The sequence below is a fragment of the Vidua chalybeata genome, chromosome 3 (assembly GCF_026979565.1).
Source record: "Vidua chalybeata isolate OUT-0048 chromosome 3, bVidCha1 merged haplotype, whole genome shotgun sequence".
Classification (NCBI taxonomy): Eukaryota; Metazoa; Chordata; class Aves; order Passeriformes; family Viduidae; genus Vidua; species Vidua chalybeata.
In genome coordinates, this window is record NC_071532.1 from 14959633 (window position 1) to 14975025 (window position 15393).

At 41.7% G+C, this 15393-nt stretch overlaps 2 protein-coding genes across 2 annotated transcripts in view; one reads left to right on the plus strand and one right to left on the minus strand.

The window, feature by feature from the left end:
* The first annotated feature begins 30 nt into the window (after positions 1-30).
* On the plus strand, positions 31-6836 carry NDUFAF7 (NADH:ubiquinone oxidoreductase complex assembly factor 7). The gene is made up of 10 exons (XM_053937660.1): positions 31-139; positions 222-382; positions 471-551; positions 1901-2011; positions 2984-3194; positions 3684-3742; positions 4457-4570; positions 5375-5518; positions 5827-6000; positions 6373-6836. Exons 1-10 carry the CDS (start codon positions 64-66, stop codon positions 6583-6585), a joined length of 1344 nt encoding a protein of 447 aa, XP_053793635.1. The 5' UTR covers positions 31-63; the 3' UTR covers positions 6586-6836.
* Positions 6837-7044: 208 nt separating this feature from the next.
* The window catches only part of PRKD3 (protein kinase D3), a 43650-nt gene continuing 35301 nt past the window's right edge, over positions 7045-15393 (minus strand). Inside the window, exons 14-19 of the mRNA XM_053937659.1 lie at positions 13921-14027; positions 13187-13348; positions 12620-12718; positions 11548-11815; positions 10602-10687; positions 7045-9961 (exon numbers count right to left, since the gene is read on the minus strand). Coding sequence (XP_053793634.1) covers positions 9788-9961; positions 10602-10687; positions 11548-11815; positions 12620-12718; positions 13187-13348; positions 13921-14027 — 896 coding nt within the window. The 3' untranslated portion in view covers positions 7045-9787. The remainder of the gene's footprint in view (positions 9962-10601; positions 10688-11547; positions 11816-12619; positions 12719-13186; positions 13349-13920; positions 14028-15393) is intronic.

The following is a 15393-nucleotide window of genomic DNA, read 5'->3' on the forward strand; positions in this document are numbered from 1 at the left end:
GAAGAAGACCGAGGAGGAGGAGGAGCAGCGAGAGAAGCGGGAGCTGCAGCGGGAGCCGCTGCCATGGTGCTGCCGCTCGCGCGCCGCGCGCTGCTGGCGGGCCGCCGGCGGCTCCCCCGTCCCGCCTCCGCTCCCCGCGGTGAGCGCCGCCTCCCCCGCTCTCCTCCCGCTCGCCGTGGGGCCGTCCCGCCGAGCCCCCCTCTCCCCTCCTCTCCCCACAGCTCCGGCGGCGGCGGCGCGGCTCTGCTCGGGCGCGGGGGGCGAGGCGGAGGCGGCCGGCGGGGACGGGGCGATGCTGCGGCACCTGACGCGCAAGCTGCGGGCCAGCGGGCCGGTCACGGTGGCCGAGTACATGCGGGAGGCGCTCACCAACCCCGGCCAGGTGCGGCGGGGCCGGGCCGGGCCGGGGGGACTGTGCCTCGACTCCCGCTCACCGCGGCCCCGGCCCCTGTGCCGCTTCCCCCTCGCAGGGTTACTACACACACCGCGGCGGCGTCGGCGAAAGCGGGGACTTCATCACCTCGCCTGAAATAAGCCAGGTGTTCGGAGAGGTAACGCAGTTCCTTGCGTTAAGTTACCTGTCGTACTTTAACACGCGGACCTGGCTGGAATCCTGGTGGACAAGCCATCCATGAGCCAGCAGTGTGTCCTTGTGGCCAAGAAGGCCAATGGAATCCTAGGATGCATTAGGAAGGGCATTGCCAGCAGGTCCAGGGAGGTGATCCTGCCCCTCTGCCCAGCCCTGGTGAGGCACATCTGGAGTGCTGAGTCCAGTCCTGGGCTCCTCAGGACAAAAGAGACATGGAGCCCCTGGAGTGGCTCCAGTGGAGGGTAACAAAGATGATTGAGGCACTGGAGCATCTCTCTAATGAGGAAAGGCTGAGGGAGCTGGGCCTGTTCAGCCTCGAGAAGAGGCACTGAGAGGGGAACTCATCAATGTCTGTGAGTATCTGAAGGGAGGTGCCAGGAGGATGGAGCCAGGCTCTGCTCAGTGGTGCTGAGCAATAGGACAGGAGGCAATGGGCAGAAACTGATGCACAGAGAGTTCCACCTGAACATGAGGAAGAACTTTACTGTGTACTGGCACTCAGATTGCCCAGAGAGGTTGTAGAGTTTCCCTCACTGGAGACATTCAGGAACCACCTGCACACAATCCTATGCTATATGCTCTAGGATGACCCTACTTGAACAGGGAGCCCAGATGGCCCAATGTGGTCCCTTCCAATTTCCATCCCAACTGATTTCCAAGCCAGTTTTCCAAGCCACCTTATCAACGTCAAAATACTGGAGTAGCTATGATAAGGTTCAAGTTATTTCCCAAGAGAAAAATTAGTTTTGAGAGAGGAAAGGGGGTTTTGTTTTTCTGAAAGTCTGTTGTCTGAAACACCATCTGTGCTTAGTAACACTCTACTTTCATACAGAACTTGCTTATAAATAAAAAGAGTTTGATGATTTTCCAGTGTGAAAACTCCCCTCAAAAATAATCTCCAGAGTTTAGTCTGGCTCACTCTGTTTGTGTATTGTTTCCAGAAGTGAAGACTGGCTAAATCGTGTTCTCAGTGATGCTTTGGTAAATGCATTGTCAGGAAGAACAGTTGTCCAAAGGCACCTGGGCAGTGACCCACATTTGAGCCTTAGGTGAAAGTTCTTGCTCCAGCCAGAACAGACTCTCCACATTTACTGATGGAGAGTTGCTTCTGCTGGGCTGACAGCAATCAATGACAATTTTAATACTTAAAGACAAGAATGTGATGTTATGTATCATAATTCTTCTTAACTTCAAAATATCAAGACAGAATGTTGCCATGTTATCTCAGTTACTGTCAGACAAAGGCAGGTATGATTTTCCACAAGTGTTGAAGTTATTACTGTAACCCTGTGTGTTGTTTCTCACTGACAGTTAATAGGAATATGGTACATTAGTGAATGGATAGCCATGGGCAAACCGCCCGCCTTCCAGCTGGTGGAGCTGGGCCCAGGGAGGGGCACCCTCACCGAGGACATACTGCGGGTAGGTGAAAACCATTTGTGTTCTTTGTTTCTGGCTGTATTCCATAACTACAGTGAAATCTGAAGGGAAGATGTTTTGCTGTCAGGCACTTCCCTCGTAGCCAGATCGCTTCAGTCAGTTTGGTAGCTCAGACTCTGACTGGAGTGGATAGTTTCTGGGACCAGGGCTCTCAGGCGGAAGCAGACCAGGGGCCAGCATGTGCACACTGCACGGACACACCTGTGACCTTCCAAACACCACTGGAGAGAAGGGGAGGGCAGGAATATTCCATTGTAAATTATTTCTGTGCAGGGAAACATTATCCAAACTGAAAACCATCTAGGAAGGTGTTGCTATGTGTAATTGAGATGGAGACCTTAGTGCAAGGAACAGAATGGGGGAGTACAGAATGAAACACAGAATGAAACTGTATTAATTCCTTTGGGCATTTCAGGGCCTTATTTCTTTTGAGTTAGTTAATGCTTTGTGTTCAGTCATGCCTGCATGGCTGTCTTTATTAAAATGCTGCTGATTCATAAAAAGATTGCTAATGGGACTTAGCACCACTTAAGAACTTCTGTTGTATTTACATATGTTAATGAAAATAGTGAAATGTGGGATATCAAACACTTGTTTAAGGTGAATGAAACCATTTTCCCCTAATGCTAGACCTCCTGCAGGTCTTGGAGGAGCTGCTACTACTCTTCCAAATTAGCATTTCATATTTTTGTCTTTACAGCTCTGTAATGTATAGCCAACTTTTTTGAAGTGTAGCAGCTTTTATTAAGATTTATGACGAAACTCACACTTCCTACTGAGGGAGCAAAATGCATTCTCTCTCACTGAGATTGTTTTGTTAGTGAAAGCTAACAAAAATCTTCTGTGTTGAATAGTTGATAGTGAACAGTAAATAGCGAGAAGAAAGGTTAATACTTAAACCATTAAGGAGCACAGCACAAGACTACACCTAATAAAATTCATCTGCCTTTATAGGTCTTCAAGCAGCTCACCTCTGTTCTTAGTACATGTGATGTCTCTGTTCATCTGGTAGAAGTGAGCCCCAAACTCAGCGAGATCCAAGCAGTGATGCTGACAGGAGGAAAGGCGCAGCCAAGCCCTGAGGATGAGTCTGCTTACATGAAAGGCATTAGCAAGACTGGAATTCCCATTTTTTGGCACAGAGACATTCAAGATGTGCCACCAGGTAAGGAGCTTGAATGCCTAGTTAAAGGGACAGTGCCCTTCCTTCACTGACAGCTTTTGGTAGCAGAGGGCAACTCTGCTAGCCTTCACACTGGACAGAATAGTTACATACATATTCGTTCTTACTTGTATGACGCTGAGGCAGGATCTTGGTTCATTTTCATCACTGTTACCTGTCTACCTTCATTTGGGGATAGCTACCCAATTTCCTATATTCTGCCTTTTTCTTTTCATGGGGAAAAAACCCCAAAATTTTACTGGCTTTGCCTGAATCTGCTTTCACAAGATAGTGATCTAAAATTCATGGACTGGTAGATAGAACTAGCTGTAGAAATGGTATCTTTAGTATGTGCAAGCTGGAAGTAATTATAATTTTTTTCACAACCACATTAACTAGCTTAATTCATTAAAAATCATAAAACTGTTTTAAACTGGAAGCTGCTCTAGAAGTGTTAATAATTTAATGCATTCTTTTTTTGCCTTCCCACAGGCTACAGCTTTTATCTAGCACATGAGTTCTTTGATGCCCTGCCAATACATAAGTTTCAGGTATAGAAAGATTATTACTTTAATTGTGACCATCTGCTTAAACACTTTTTCTCTTTGAGGAAGAACAGAATTGAGGTGCCAAACTAGTCATGTGCCCTGTCTCTGGTGATGAAATAATTCTAAATGAATTGAACAAATAAGGCTTAATTCAGCTGAAAACTGTAAAATTAGTAATTATTTTTTAATGGATAAAATTGAAGAAAGCTAAGGATTTTTTTCTGCTGAGATAACTCTCAAGGTTTTGGTTTTTTTTTATTTCTTATGCTGCATTAACACAGATTCTAATTTCCACATGATTTTCTGTAATACTACTAACAAAAGACTGAAGGGCTTTCACTTGAATAGTAATGAGAGCAGCCAAGTAGAGGCTAGTTACAATTCAGAAGTAGCTAATTTATGAAAATCACCGGTAGAATGAAATCTTTTCTTTTGATAAGTTAAATGTTGCACTGTCAGCAGAAGAGGCAGCATGTTTCTTCAGAGCATCATTCATTCCTTTCAAGTATAATTAAACCTGTATTTGTTGGCTCTGCAGATGAGACTCCACCACAGCTTTTTCTAAGGCAGTTACTGGAATTAAATGAGTAACAGTTGTTAACAATGTATTGCTCCTAAAACCTTTGTGAAAAGGCTTGACTTATTAGTTCAATCAACTGAACAAGATACTGTGGTATGTGTTGGAGTGTAACGTGAGTACTTGGGCTCGTTGAACAGCGAACAGAGAAAGGCTGGCGTGAGGTGTTGGTTGATATTGACCCAGAAGTTCCTGGCCAGCTGCGGTTTGTCCTGTCACCATCCAGGACCCCTGCGACGCAAAACTTTATTCAGGTGAGGTTATGCCTACCAGAGCTCAGCTAACACCTTTATTGACTCTTTCAAGTACATTTAGTGCTTCTCAGTTACTCTGACTGCAAGAAGAGGGCTCTCAGTCTATAAATGAATAGAGTTTAAAATTTCCACAAGTGTTTTGCTTTGTATGCTGTGAAGCTGCAGCACAAAAATTACCACGTGTATCAAACTTTGCAAAATAGGAGCTTGCACACACAAAACGTCTCAGAGAGCAAACTAAGGCACCAAATGATGGGCAGAGTTTTCCACTATGTGTGTAGCATCACCATCTCAAGAGTGGCCCTGCCTCAGCCAGGCTCTCAGCCTGCTGCAGGGTACTCAGGGCAGCTGCCTGCTCATTGCCAGGCTGATCTTTAATGGAGAGTGGCGTGGTTTCTTCCTGAAGTGCACTGGATACTCAAAGCTACAAAATTAAGTAGTGGAGATTAAATGGAGCTACGAAGTCTCACACAGGAAGGCCTCTCAGAAGGGTGTGCACAGCTGAAGCACTATTTTCCTTAAGTACTACAGTAAGGAAATTTCACCCGATACAGATAGTCTTGGTAGAAAAATTTGCATTTGACTATAGGTTATTGAAGAGAGCACTGAAATCCAGCACTCAGAAAATACTAATTGAGAATGAGTGATAGCAAAAACTAGGTCAAGCCAGTATAGGTAGCCTAGAATGCACCTCCTGTACCTGCGTGTCCCAGCAAAGCAACAGCCCCAAGACACAGTGTGAGGGATACTTGCCTTGTGCTTGTCTGCTAATACAGGTGTTCTGGTCTTTGAACTCTGCACTAGCCAGAAGAAACAAGAGACCACGTGGAAGTGTGTCCTGAGGCTGGTGTCATTGTGCAGAGGCTGGCCTCTCGGATAGAGAAGGATGGTGGAGCTGCTCTGGTTGCAGATTACGGCCACGACGGAACCAAAACTGACACTTTCCGGGTAAGGCATTTGCCCTGTAGCAATAAGTCAAAAGACTGTTATCTTTGATTGTTAGGTTCTTGTAAGTTAAAGTTCATAGGTGGGCATAATAGCAAAAACTGCATAAAACTGAGTAATTCCTGTTTAATCAGTACCCAGAAGGGTTTCTGTCAGTTAGAAAGGGTAATCTGAGCTCTTCCTACATTTATCTCAAACTTTCCATGTATAATTTGCTATTGTCACCACTCAAAGGCACAGCTAAATTTTTGCCGGCCCCGGCTATGATGGTTGGACTACAGCTGAGTGTAATCTTCCAATTTCATTTTCAGGGTTTTCAGAATCACAAACTTCACGATGTGCTGAGTGCTCCAGGTACAGCAGACCTGACAGCAGATGTTGATTTCAGCTACCTTCGAAAGATGGCACAGGGAAAAACAGCTACATTAGGCCCTATAAAACAGAGGGAGTTTTTAAAGAACATGGGCATTGACCTCCGACTGCAGGTACGAGTGTTCACATCTGCAGAACTCTCCCAATCCACAGGCAATACTCTTAAGCAGTACGAGAGCTTTAGTAATAGTCTTTGGTTTCAAAATGAAGTTGTTCAAAATAACATGTAGGTATGAGATCAGAAAGTAGATTCTGCTAGATGTAAGTTACTCCAGATCCCTGAAAGTAAATTGATCATATTATACTTAGGAGCATTTAATGCAAAACTTGCATCAGTGTGTGGGCTGTGGACCACCACCAGTGATCTCACCAGTTCTACCAACCATCACAGCACCATTAAGTGAAAAGGAAGCAAGAAGGGATTGCAGGTATGCAGGCATTTATAGGAATGCAGGAAGGGCTCTAACCTGCATTTTTCTTTCCAGGTGCTCTTGCAGAATTCAGGTGACACAGCAACTCGTGAGCAGTTACTTCACAGCTATGATATGCTGATGAATCCCGAGAAGATGGGAGACTGTTTTAATTTTTTTGCCCTGCTGCCTCACCACAGACTTGTACATCCTGACAAGAAAGATAAGCCAGAATCAAAGTCTCCCCTACCACCTGTTGCTGGATTTAATGAACTGTTACTAAAGTAATTTCAAATACTATGGCAAAATGTGTGATGGCTGTTTCAGAATAAGTCTTCAGTGCAGCACACCAAACCTCTGGACTGACCTATTCAAAGCAGCATGAGTGGAAATAAAACACTGCACATACAGAAACCAGCACACACAGAGCAGAGAATGAACAACGTTTTGGGAGTCTTATGAGAGAACAGAGCGAAATATTTACTAACGGAATCCAAACTTGTCAGTAATAAACATGCACTACGGAGTCTTTAAATGTATTCAAGCTTTGGTACTTGAATATAATCAAGATGCCTTGACATCTCTGAAAAGAGAATAGTGACAGGATGCTCATAAAAGGAGTGCCTGCTGGCTGAATTTCCACAGCAGGACATATTTTATAAATCCACAAACAAGAAAATATAGGACCATTTACTCCTAAGAACATTTGATAGGAGAGATAATTCACATAAATAAAAAGAACTAGTCTGATAGGGAAATAAATTTTATTTTCAAGCTTACCAGAGGATATTTACAAACAATGGGGTGTATAAAAATATAAAAGTACTTGACAGTGTCACTTTGAGGCTATAAATTTTACATGAGCTTTTTTCTAGCATCACCATAGCACTATTGCTTGTATGAATGCAACTTAATTCATCTAGGGGTAAGGGTATTAAACACTGTAACCTACTGCTGTCAAAGTCTGCAGTAAAAGTAGGAAAAAAGGGAGTAAAACCCAGCTATTTCTACTACTCTAGGAATTTTACTTATAATGTAAGCCTGATTTTTTGGTTTCTTGACTACTAGCTGCTTGTGGCTTCTCTTGTCTGGCTCCATAAGTCTGCATATGATCAGGCAATCTCTTCCAAAGGCCAACAGCATTATTTTTATTTTAATACAACTTGAAGAATAAATAGCTCATATAGTATTTTGAAGCAGAGCAGACTTCATGGGGAGAGACAAAAGCCAGGCCTTCTACTTCATTATTGTTCCCTCCTTCCTCTATTCCTGTTGTGCTTTTTCAAGTAAGCGAGCTGCTTTATTTCCTCCCTTGCAACAACATAAACAACAAACCCACAGGTAAACCTGGAGTAACAGCTCAAGTAAAAAATCTGAAGTTTAAAACCAAACTGTATCTATGTATTACAGTTAGGATGGAATATAGCAATGGCTTCACTGAATTTTGGTCACTTGAGCACTGGAAGTTGAAAAACAGCACTGCTTTGCTTTGCCAAGACTGGGCAAATACCAAACTACCAATGTCAGAGGTGATTGCTCTGGTTACAGAGATGGAAAGCAGTGCCTCTTTGAACAATCAGTCCTGAAACCCTCTCTAAACAGTGTTAAGAATCCAGAGCTCAGCCTTTGCCAACACAGACACCTACGAAACGCAGTGGCAGATAGATAAAGGACAATGGGAAAATAAAGAGTGAGTTAAAGACCCAGACCTACCTGTGGGCACATCCTTCTGCAGCTGCCACTGACCACTGCCAGGTCACTGCTACTGCAAGCAGCTGCCAGCTCTAAACTAACCATTTTAGGTATATCTAACAACTTACAAATCTGCTCACCTGTTTCCTTACCTGAATAAAAACAGTATAAAAAATACTTATCTACAAACAAAAAAAGAAAAATCTTTGTAGGAGAGAGGAGATACCCCAAAGTCTCTCACTGCCTTTGCAGTTCAAGCCTGTATCAGTATTTTAGAAAAATTTCCAACAAAGCTCCAGTTAAGCAGCTTGGCACATCAGGGATGCATGCAGCCATCCAGCACCCTCCAGGAGCACAGCACTGTTACCCCACAAAAACAGGATTTCACCCTTCTCATTTTTTAAAATAGGACCAAAAAACTCTCTTCCATTTGAATTTAGCATTATGGCCTCAAACTACTTTGAAATACCATTAACTTGAACTGTCCAAGGGAATAATTTCCAAACAACACTGCTGTTTCCCCTCTACTGTGCCACAAGTAGCATTAGTGATTGGGAATCCTTCAGTTGAGGCATGTGCACAGAAAAAACTGAGCAGTTGCTTTTGGACTCTTCATTCAGCTCAAACAGTTCTGAGCACAGTAAAGAGGAGAGGAGGACTGCAGATTACAGTGGCAAGGCAAAGTCCTTTCTCCTACAATCCAGCTGCCCTGGCAGAAGCAACAGCTGATGTGATATCCACTGTTACTTCTAGGTTTTGAGCAGAGTTAACATAACAAGCTAGCAGGCTACAAACTACTCCTGATGTAAGTCCAGGGAACCTTAAAAAATTAGAAAAATATTAGAAAAAATTAAAAATCTTATTACTCGAAATGGCAGAAGAAAGCTGCATGTATTTTTCCCTATTTTTCCACATCCTTCTGCTAGAAGCTGATCTTCCAGAGTGAAAGGATATGCTACATCAAGTCTTGTGTGCTCTCTGTACATTATTTGTGTAGTTTTAAGGCAAAATGCCTTTGGTGTGTATCAATGATGTGCCAGCCTTGCACAGCAGCTCACTGTTGTGGCTTATTGCTTTTTTTAACAGACAAAATGAAAGCGTAGCACAGCTTTGATTGTCATCTCCTTAGACTGTCAGCCAGCATTTCAAGAGGAATGTAAGAAGTTACGGGGTTTTCCTTTTTTTTTTTTTTTTGTTTTGGTTGCTATCTGTAAAAAGTTCAATTAGGGCCAAGACACACATATTTAACTGTCTAAACAGCAGCAAATTATTCCTTCATCTATGAAACTGTATTCAACTAAACCACCATGTTTTGCTTTAGCCAAGGTATTCTGTACAGATTTCTTTATAGAGTGTCTTCACCATCCACAGTTTGAGAAACAGGAGATGTATCTAAGTAGCAGAAAACAGTCCTCTATGGCCTAGTAAATAGGGATTAGAAAACTATTACAAAACTCTTACTGCGTAGGCTATGAAAAAACAAAAACCCTTGAAAAGCACAAACCATTCAGTCTGTACACCCTACACCTCGGTAATGGCTTTGTAGCCACCCAGCTCGGTGAAATGTTACCCAACAGGGCTTTGTATCCCACTGTCCAGTAACTACTCAGAGTTAAAGTCAGGGATGGAGAAAAGTTTGCAGGCAACAGTCTATTCCCATGGCAATGCAGGATCCTCTGGGGCTTTACACACCAAACTATGTGTACAGCCTTTGGAAAGAGCAATAGCTGTTCCAAAACTTATCTTCAGTTTCTGCCTGGAGTATCCTTCTTTGCTGCAATTTAGCATAATGAACAAATCAAGGGTCTTCTTCCATGTCATCTGGATTGGGAGCCATAATGAAGTGCTGGGGGTACTCGAGGTTGTGTTCGTAAGCGTGTTCTTTCCAGCGTGCATCGTCGCTCTCATGGGTAATGTAACGCTCTCCAATGCGTGTTTCAAATTCTCTGAGGTCAAGCCAAGTCTGATAATCCTAAGGAGTAAAAGAGATTTAAGGAAGCAGTTTTAAGAAACAGCACCACTACATTCCCACAGATAAATTCTGCAGTTTGTGTCCATTTTCAGTGTAAATAGCCAGAAGATATAACCAACAACATCTGTTTAAAAAAAAAAAAAAAAAAAAGCCCCAACACTGTCCACAAAGAATAGTTCAAAATTAAATAGGCTAGTATGTAAGGTTGTCAAAGCAGCAGATAAAACATTCCATTCCAAACAAATATTTTCTAAACAAACTACAAGTTACAGTACACACCAGGCTATGTGTCCACTTCAGCACTGAACAATGTTTGTCTCCATGCTGATTTCACAAGGCTTCATGCACTCATCACTCCCCACAGTCAAGGGGGAAGCCAGAAGAGTAAACCCATGTTGTCAGACAGAAAGGAAAAGGTGGGAGAGACAGTATGACAAATTTCCTTTGAGGAAAGAAGCCATTCACAGATGGTCAGAACCCTGGAGTGCATCAAATGTAAAGCTGAAACCAGAAATGCTCAAGCCTTCATGAATGCTTGTTAACAGAACGTGACACTTTCAGTTTTCATAAGACTGAAGAATTTCAGTCAAAAAAATTATTCACCCATTGTAAACATAGTGAAAAAGGCAGATGGGTTTACCTGTAACCATGGATGACTCAGGGATTTGTCAACACTGAAACGTTTTCTCATCTTCACTTGAAGCAAATTGTTTATTAAATCAATGGCTGACAAAGAAGAACAAAAATTATATTGTTTAAATACTAATCACCTCCATCATCATTCACATGCTGCAGTAGAAATTATTTTTTTATGTGTGAGTGTATCCTACAATGAATTCCTTTAAATTTAACCAAACTCTTGAATTTTATATTTAGCTTTGCTAATGTTAAATGTGGCTACAAAAAAAAGTATGGGGTATGTTCCCCCTACTTTTGCTGGAAACACTGAAAGCTTTACTGTGTTATTCGTTAATCTTTTTCCCTACTGATTTTAGTGATTTTCAGATATGTCTAAAAAGCTTGAGCATAATTCTGCGTTCCACAATGATATACGTACTTCCACTACGGTATACGTCCTTCCACATCTACCTTAATCATGTATTAACCAAACATGGTAACAACATATAACCAAAGCTGGCACTGGAGAGCTCTAGCCTTGTAAACTTCTAGGTTGTTCAGACCTCACATTTAAATCCATACTTCCTAATGTACAAACTAAAATTCAGCTTTCAGTTGTTTCTGTGATTATAGTTCAGATAAAATATACCATCATTCAGCGAATACCCACACATGAATTAACTTTCCTTTGGGACTTTTGGGAAGTATCAGATTACTCATTCCATTCATCATGCATGAAATTCATTTTTCTTGCTAAATCTCCTGACTCCCCTGCCCTGAAAATTATCTAAAGCATTATATTTTACAATTTATCTTTCACAAATATATTTACCTACTTTGGCATAGTCTACTAAATTCAAACTATCAATAATTTTCTCACTCTTCCCTAAATGAACCTTGACATTTAAGCAATTGAATGTGTTACCTACATACACAAACATTCTAATAGAGAAAGTCAATTTCTTTACCTTCACTAGAAATCTCCTTCCAAGGATTTGGTGGGTACATAAATGCTGCATTTTGAATCTGATCATTGATATCCTCATCTTCATTAAATGGGAATGTGCCACTGAGGCTCACATAGACAATAACTCCTACTGACCACATGTCTAGGGAGCGGTTGTAGCCTTTGCTCCTGAGCACTTCAGGGGCGAGGTACGCAGGAGTGCCCACCACAGAGCGTCGGAAAGACTTCTCACCAATGATGCGTGCAAAGCCAAAATCACACAGCTTCACCTGCAAAAGCAGCACATTTTAAACGGAGAAATCTCTGCTTGACTTCACACCCTTTCTGCCATCACTTAAACATTGCAATACAAACAGAACAAAACACCATGTAAACCAGTCCATTAAGGTTACTGGGTTTGCAGCACACAGATCAGCCACACTTCAGACCAAGATCTGAACTGGCCCTGCACAGACTTGGGTCTGAGGCAGTTTTGTGTATTACATGGTCACAAGTGTGCAAATAAGGAAGAAGTATCTTGATTCCAAACCCAGCTAATTTTCAGAGGTGAATCCTCACTCTCAAAAGACACAGAATCAAAGTTAAAAATACATACAAATCCCAGCCAAATCACATTCCTCTTAATCACATTCCTGAAGCTGGAGGCTTCAGCTACATGGAAATCAAACAATGAGTTTTAGCTTGAACTCAGAGCCAGCCAGCTCTTGACAGAACATCCTAGTAAAATGCATTAACAGCTGGTACATGCACGATGCTCAAATCTTCATGATCCTGCAACAGTTCCTTAACTTGAACACAGCAGGCATTTGTAAAGACAAAAGGATCCGGATAAAGTTCAACATGTAACCCCGAGTCAATAAGCCCTCCTCAGAGTATAAGAAAGAGCAATGCACTAATGGCACTTAGTGAGACAAGGGCAAAAAAAGAGACAACTACAATAACATGCAGTTCAAGTAATTCTAGAAGTCAGTTGAAAATCCCACAAGAGGTTGCTTTTTAAGCAGCAGTGTCAATATTGCTTTAAAAAAAAAAAAATGAATAGTAATGAAAAGTATTGTTTAATCTTCACTCACTTGAGGGAATGGTTCTGCTGATGCTAGTAGTACATTTTCTGGTTTTAAATCACAGTGCACAATATTCTTGAAGTGTAAATTCCTCAAAGCAACAAGTATCTACAAAATGAAAGAACACTTTCAGAACATATTCAAGCAGATCACAAGTGTCAAAAGACACACAGACTAACCAATACAGCAATTTCTATCAACATAGCCCTCAAGAACTAACCCATCTATACTGTGCAAGTACTGTTTTTTCCAGCCTACCAAGACTTGAAAACAAGCGGGTTTATTTTCCCCAACTTTCCCCCCTGCCTCCTCCTCTGTTTTTTTGAATGCTTACTGTTTTGACATTCATCTTTACATGTCCATAATGTTATGTCTTGGGAAAGAAGGGCCAAAAAAATTAACGCAATTAACATTCAAAGCTCTTTTCTTGTTTATTCAACTTTCATTAGATGTGTAGCTCTCTACGCTGTCTCTTTTAAATAACAGTACAGAAAACTCCTTCTCCAAAGTCTCATCTTATAATTACAAAACCCAAATCTAGCCTTTCCTCTCAAAGCAGAGGAACTGACTGCTCACCTGAGTGACCATGAACTTAGTTATTCGTTCTGGAAGTCGACTTTTTTCACTGGAAAGAATCATCTCTAGCATATCCCCATGCAGCTTTTCCATCACAACAAAGACTCGTTCTGGTGTTTCAAACATACATTCCAGGTTCACTATCCCAGGGTGGTGCAAATTCTAAACCAAAGTAGCATAGGTACATCATTAAAATAAACCAGTATGAAATATCCTGAATTACACAGAAATGCTGACCACAAATTTAAAAAAACCCAGTTAAATAGATACAGGTAAAAAAAAAAATCTGAGGAAAAAATCTAGTTTGAAACAAATGTCAACCCATGAAACACGCCAACTACTAAGGATAACTTGTTTAATACAATTTAGCTGCAATGATTAATTTTACAGTTGATGCATGTTCTGTATCAAGTTACTGAGTGTAAGAATAATACTCAAAGACTGAGGAGCCAGTAGTGAAAAACAGCAGAAAACAATACTGAGGGAGTCAACATGGAGCCAAAGTACATGGCTTCAGTGGGATCCCCTACAGCGGGGTAGGTATCACCCCCAAGTTATCAACTCTACCAAGTACTCAGGAATTCCTGCTTTTACAAGATTCCATCTTCCAAAAGTACTCAGAAATCACAGATGTAAAATTAAAAATCAATTCAGAACACTTAGATACAATATAAAAGCTCATTAATGGTCTATTTAAGACAAAACTCCAACATGATTCCAAAACACTTTTATACCTGGAGAATGGCTACTTCATTACGAAGCTGACTTTCCTGTTTAGTTGGAAACCTCATCTTGTCAATGACTTTGATAGCCACATCTCTTCCAGTCTTCCTATGTTTTCCTAAACAGAAAGTCAGTGTCAGCCATCAAGAGGTAGAAGCAATTCATAGCTATTAAACATTACAGCAGAAATTCCTTTTTGGGGAAACAAGTATATTCTGTCAATTGTATAATATTACCATATTTATATTTAGAATTGCAAATGGTATATGAGTAAAAAGAAGTGATCAACCTCCACAGGAATTCTGTAGTTTAAACCTAAACCAGTTACCACTCTGCTGTCAGGTATACACACACTGACATTAGATATATTGGGTGAAGTTTTTGCTTGTGCAAGGGACTTTCACATGAGCAAGTAATACCTGCTCCACACAATATTGCCTCTCCTGTAAAAACAACAACAATTCAACGCCAAAGTGAAGACAAATCTACAAATCCACTCTAGTGGTTTCATACTTTCATGGGCTCCATGTGCACAGGAAATTACATACCTAATACTCTATGTGAACATGAGAGCAATTAGGTGCCCCAAAGAACAGCAACACATTTAACATCTGGGGCAGTCTGCTGTGATCAAAAAGCTCTAAAAGGTTATGGTAAGAAAAACACCACGCTGACAGCACCATGTATTATTCCTTGCTGCAACCTGCATTTGCTACATGAGAAGCATTCTGCAGTACACAGGGAGGCTGTGTCCAGGGCTAAGTGAGGAGCTGTTCATGCTTCCCCAACTTCTTCACAGCTGCTGAACTGGTTTCTTTCAGTCACATCAGAGAGGTTAATAGGATCACACACTGCAAGGCCTTGGAAATCTGAGACATTTAATACTAAACTACAACAGAACAACAAGCCTGCACCAAAGAAAAGTGTCATTATCCACTCAGTGAAGGGCTTGGAAGCTATTTTAGGAGAAGGGACAACACACACAGCTACAGTGCAAGGGGCACAGACGGTTCTACCAGCACCACTGTGGGGAGCCCAGCTACACCTCAGCAGCCACCAGCCAGCCTCCCCTGCTGCTCCCTGGTCAGCACTCGTGGCCAGGGCTTAGGCAGGGCACAGGAACTGCTCCACAGGCTGCTCTGCCAAGCAACTACTGCACCTGCCTTTAACATCATGAATAAAGGGTTTATCTCCACCAGAAAAAAGAAATTATATTGAAATGTAGCACAAACACAATCAATTACAAACTAGATGCAAAACACAGAAGGCAAATGCTAGATTGCTGAAGAATGTAAAGCAGACCAACTCATCTAACGTAACACCTAACTACATAAGCTAGACTACAGCTAAAACTTGCCCATGAAGAGTAACAGAAAAGCAGCTAGAAAATTCCTTTTGTTAAACAAAACACAACCAGCCAGTTTTCAGTGCAAGTTTTACATCAGTAAGAAAATGTCAAGAGTAGTTTTTTTTTCTGTCTCCCT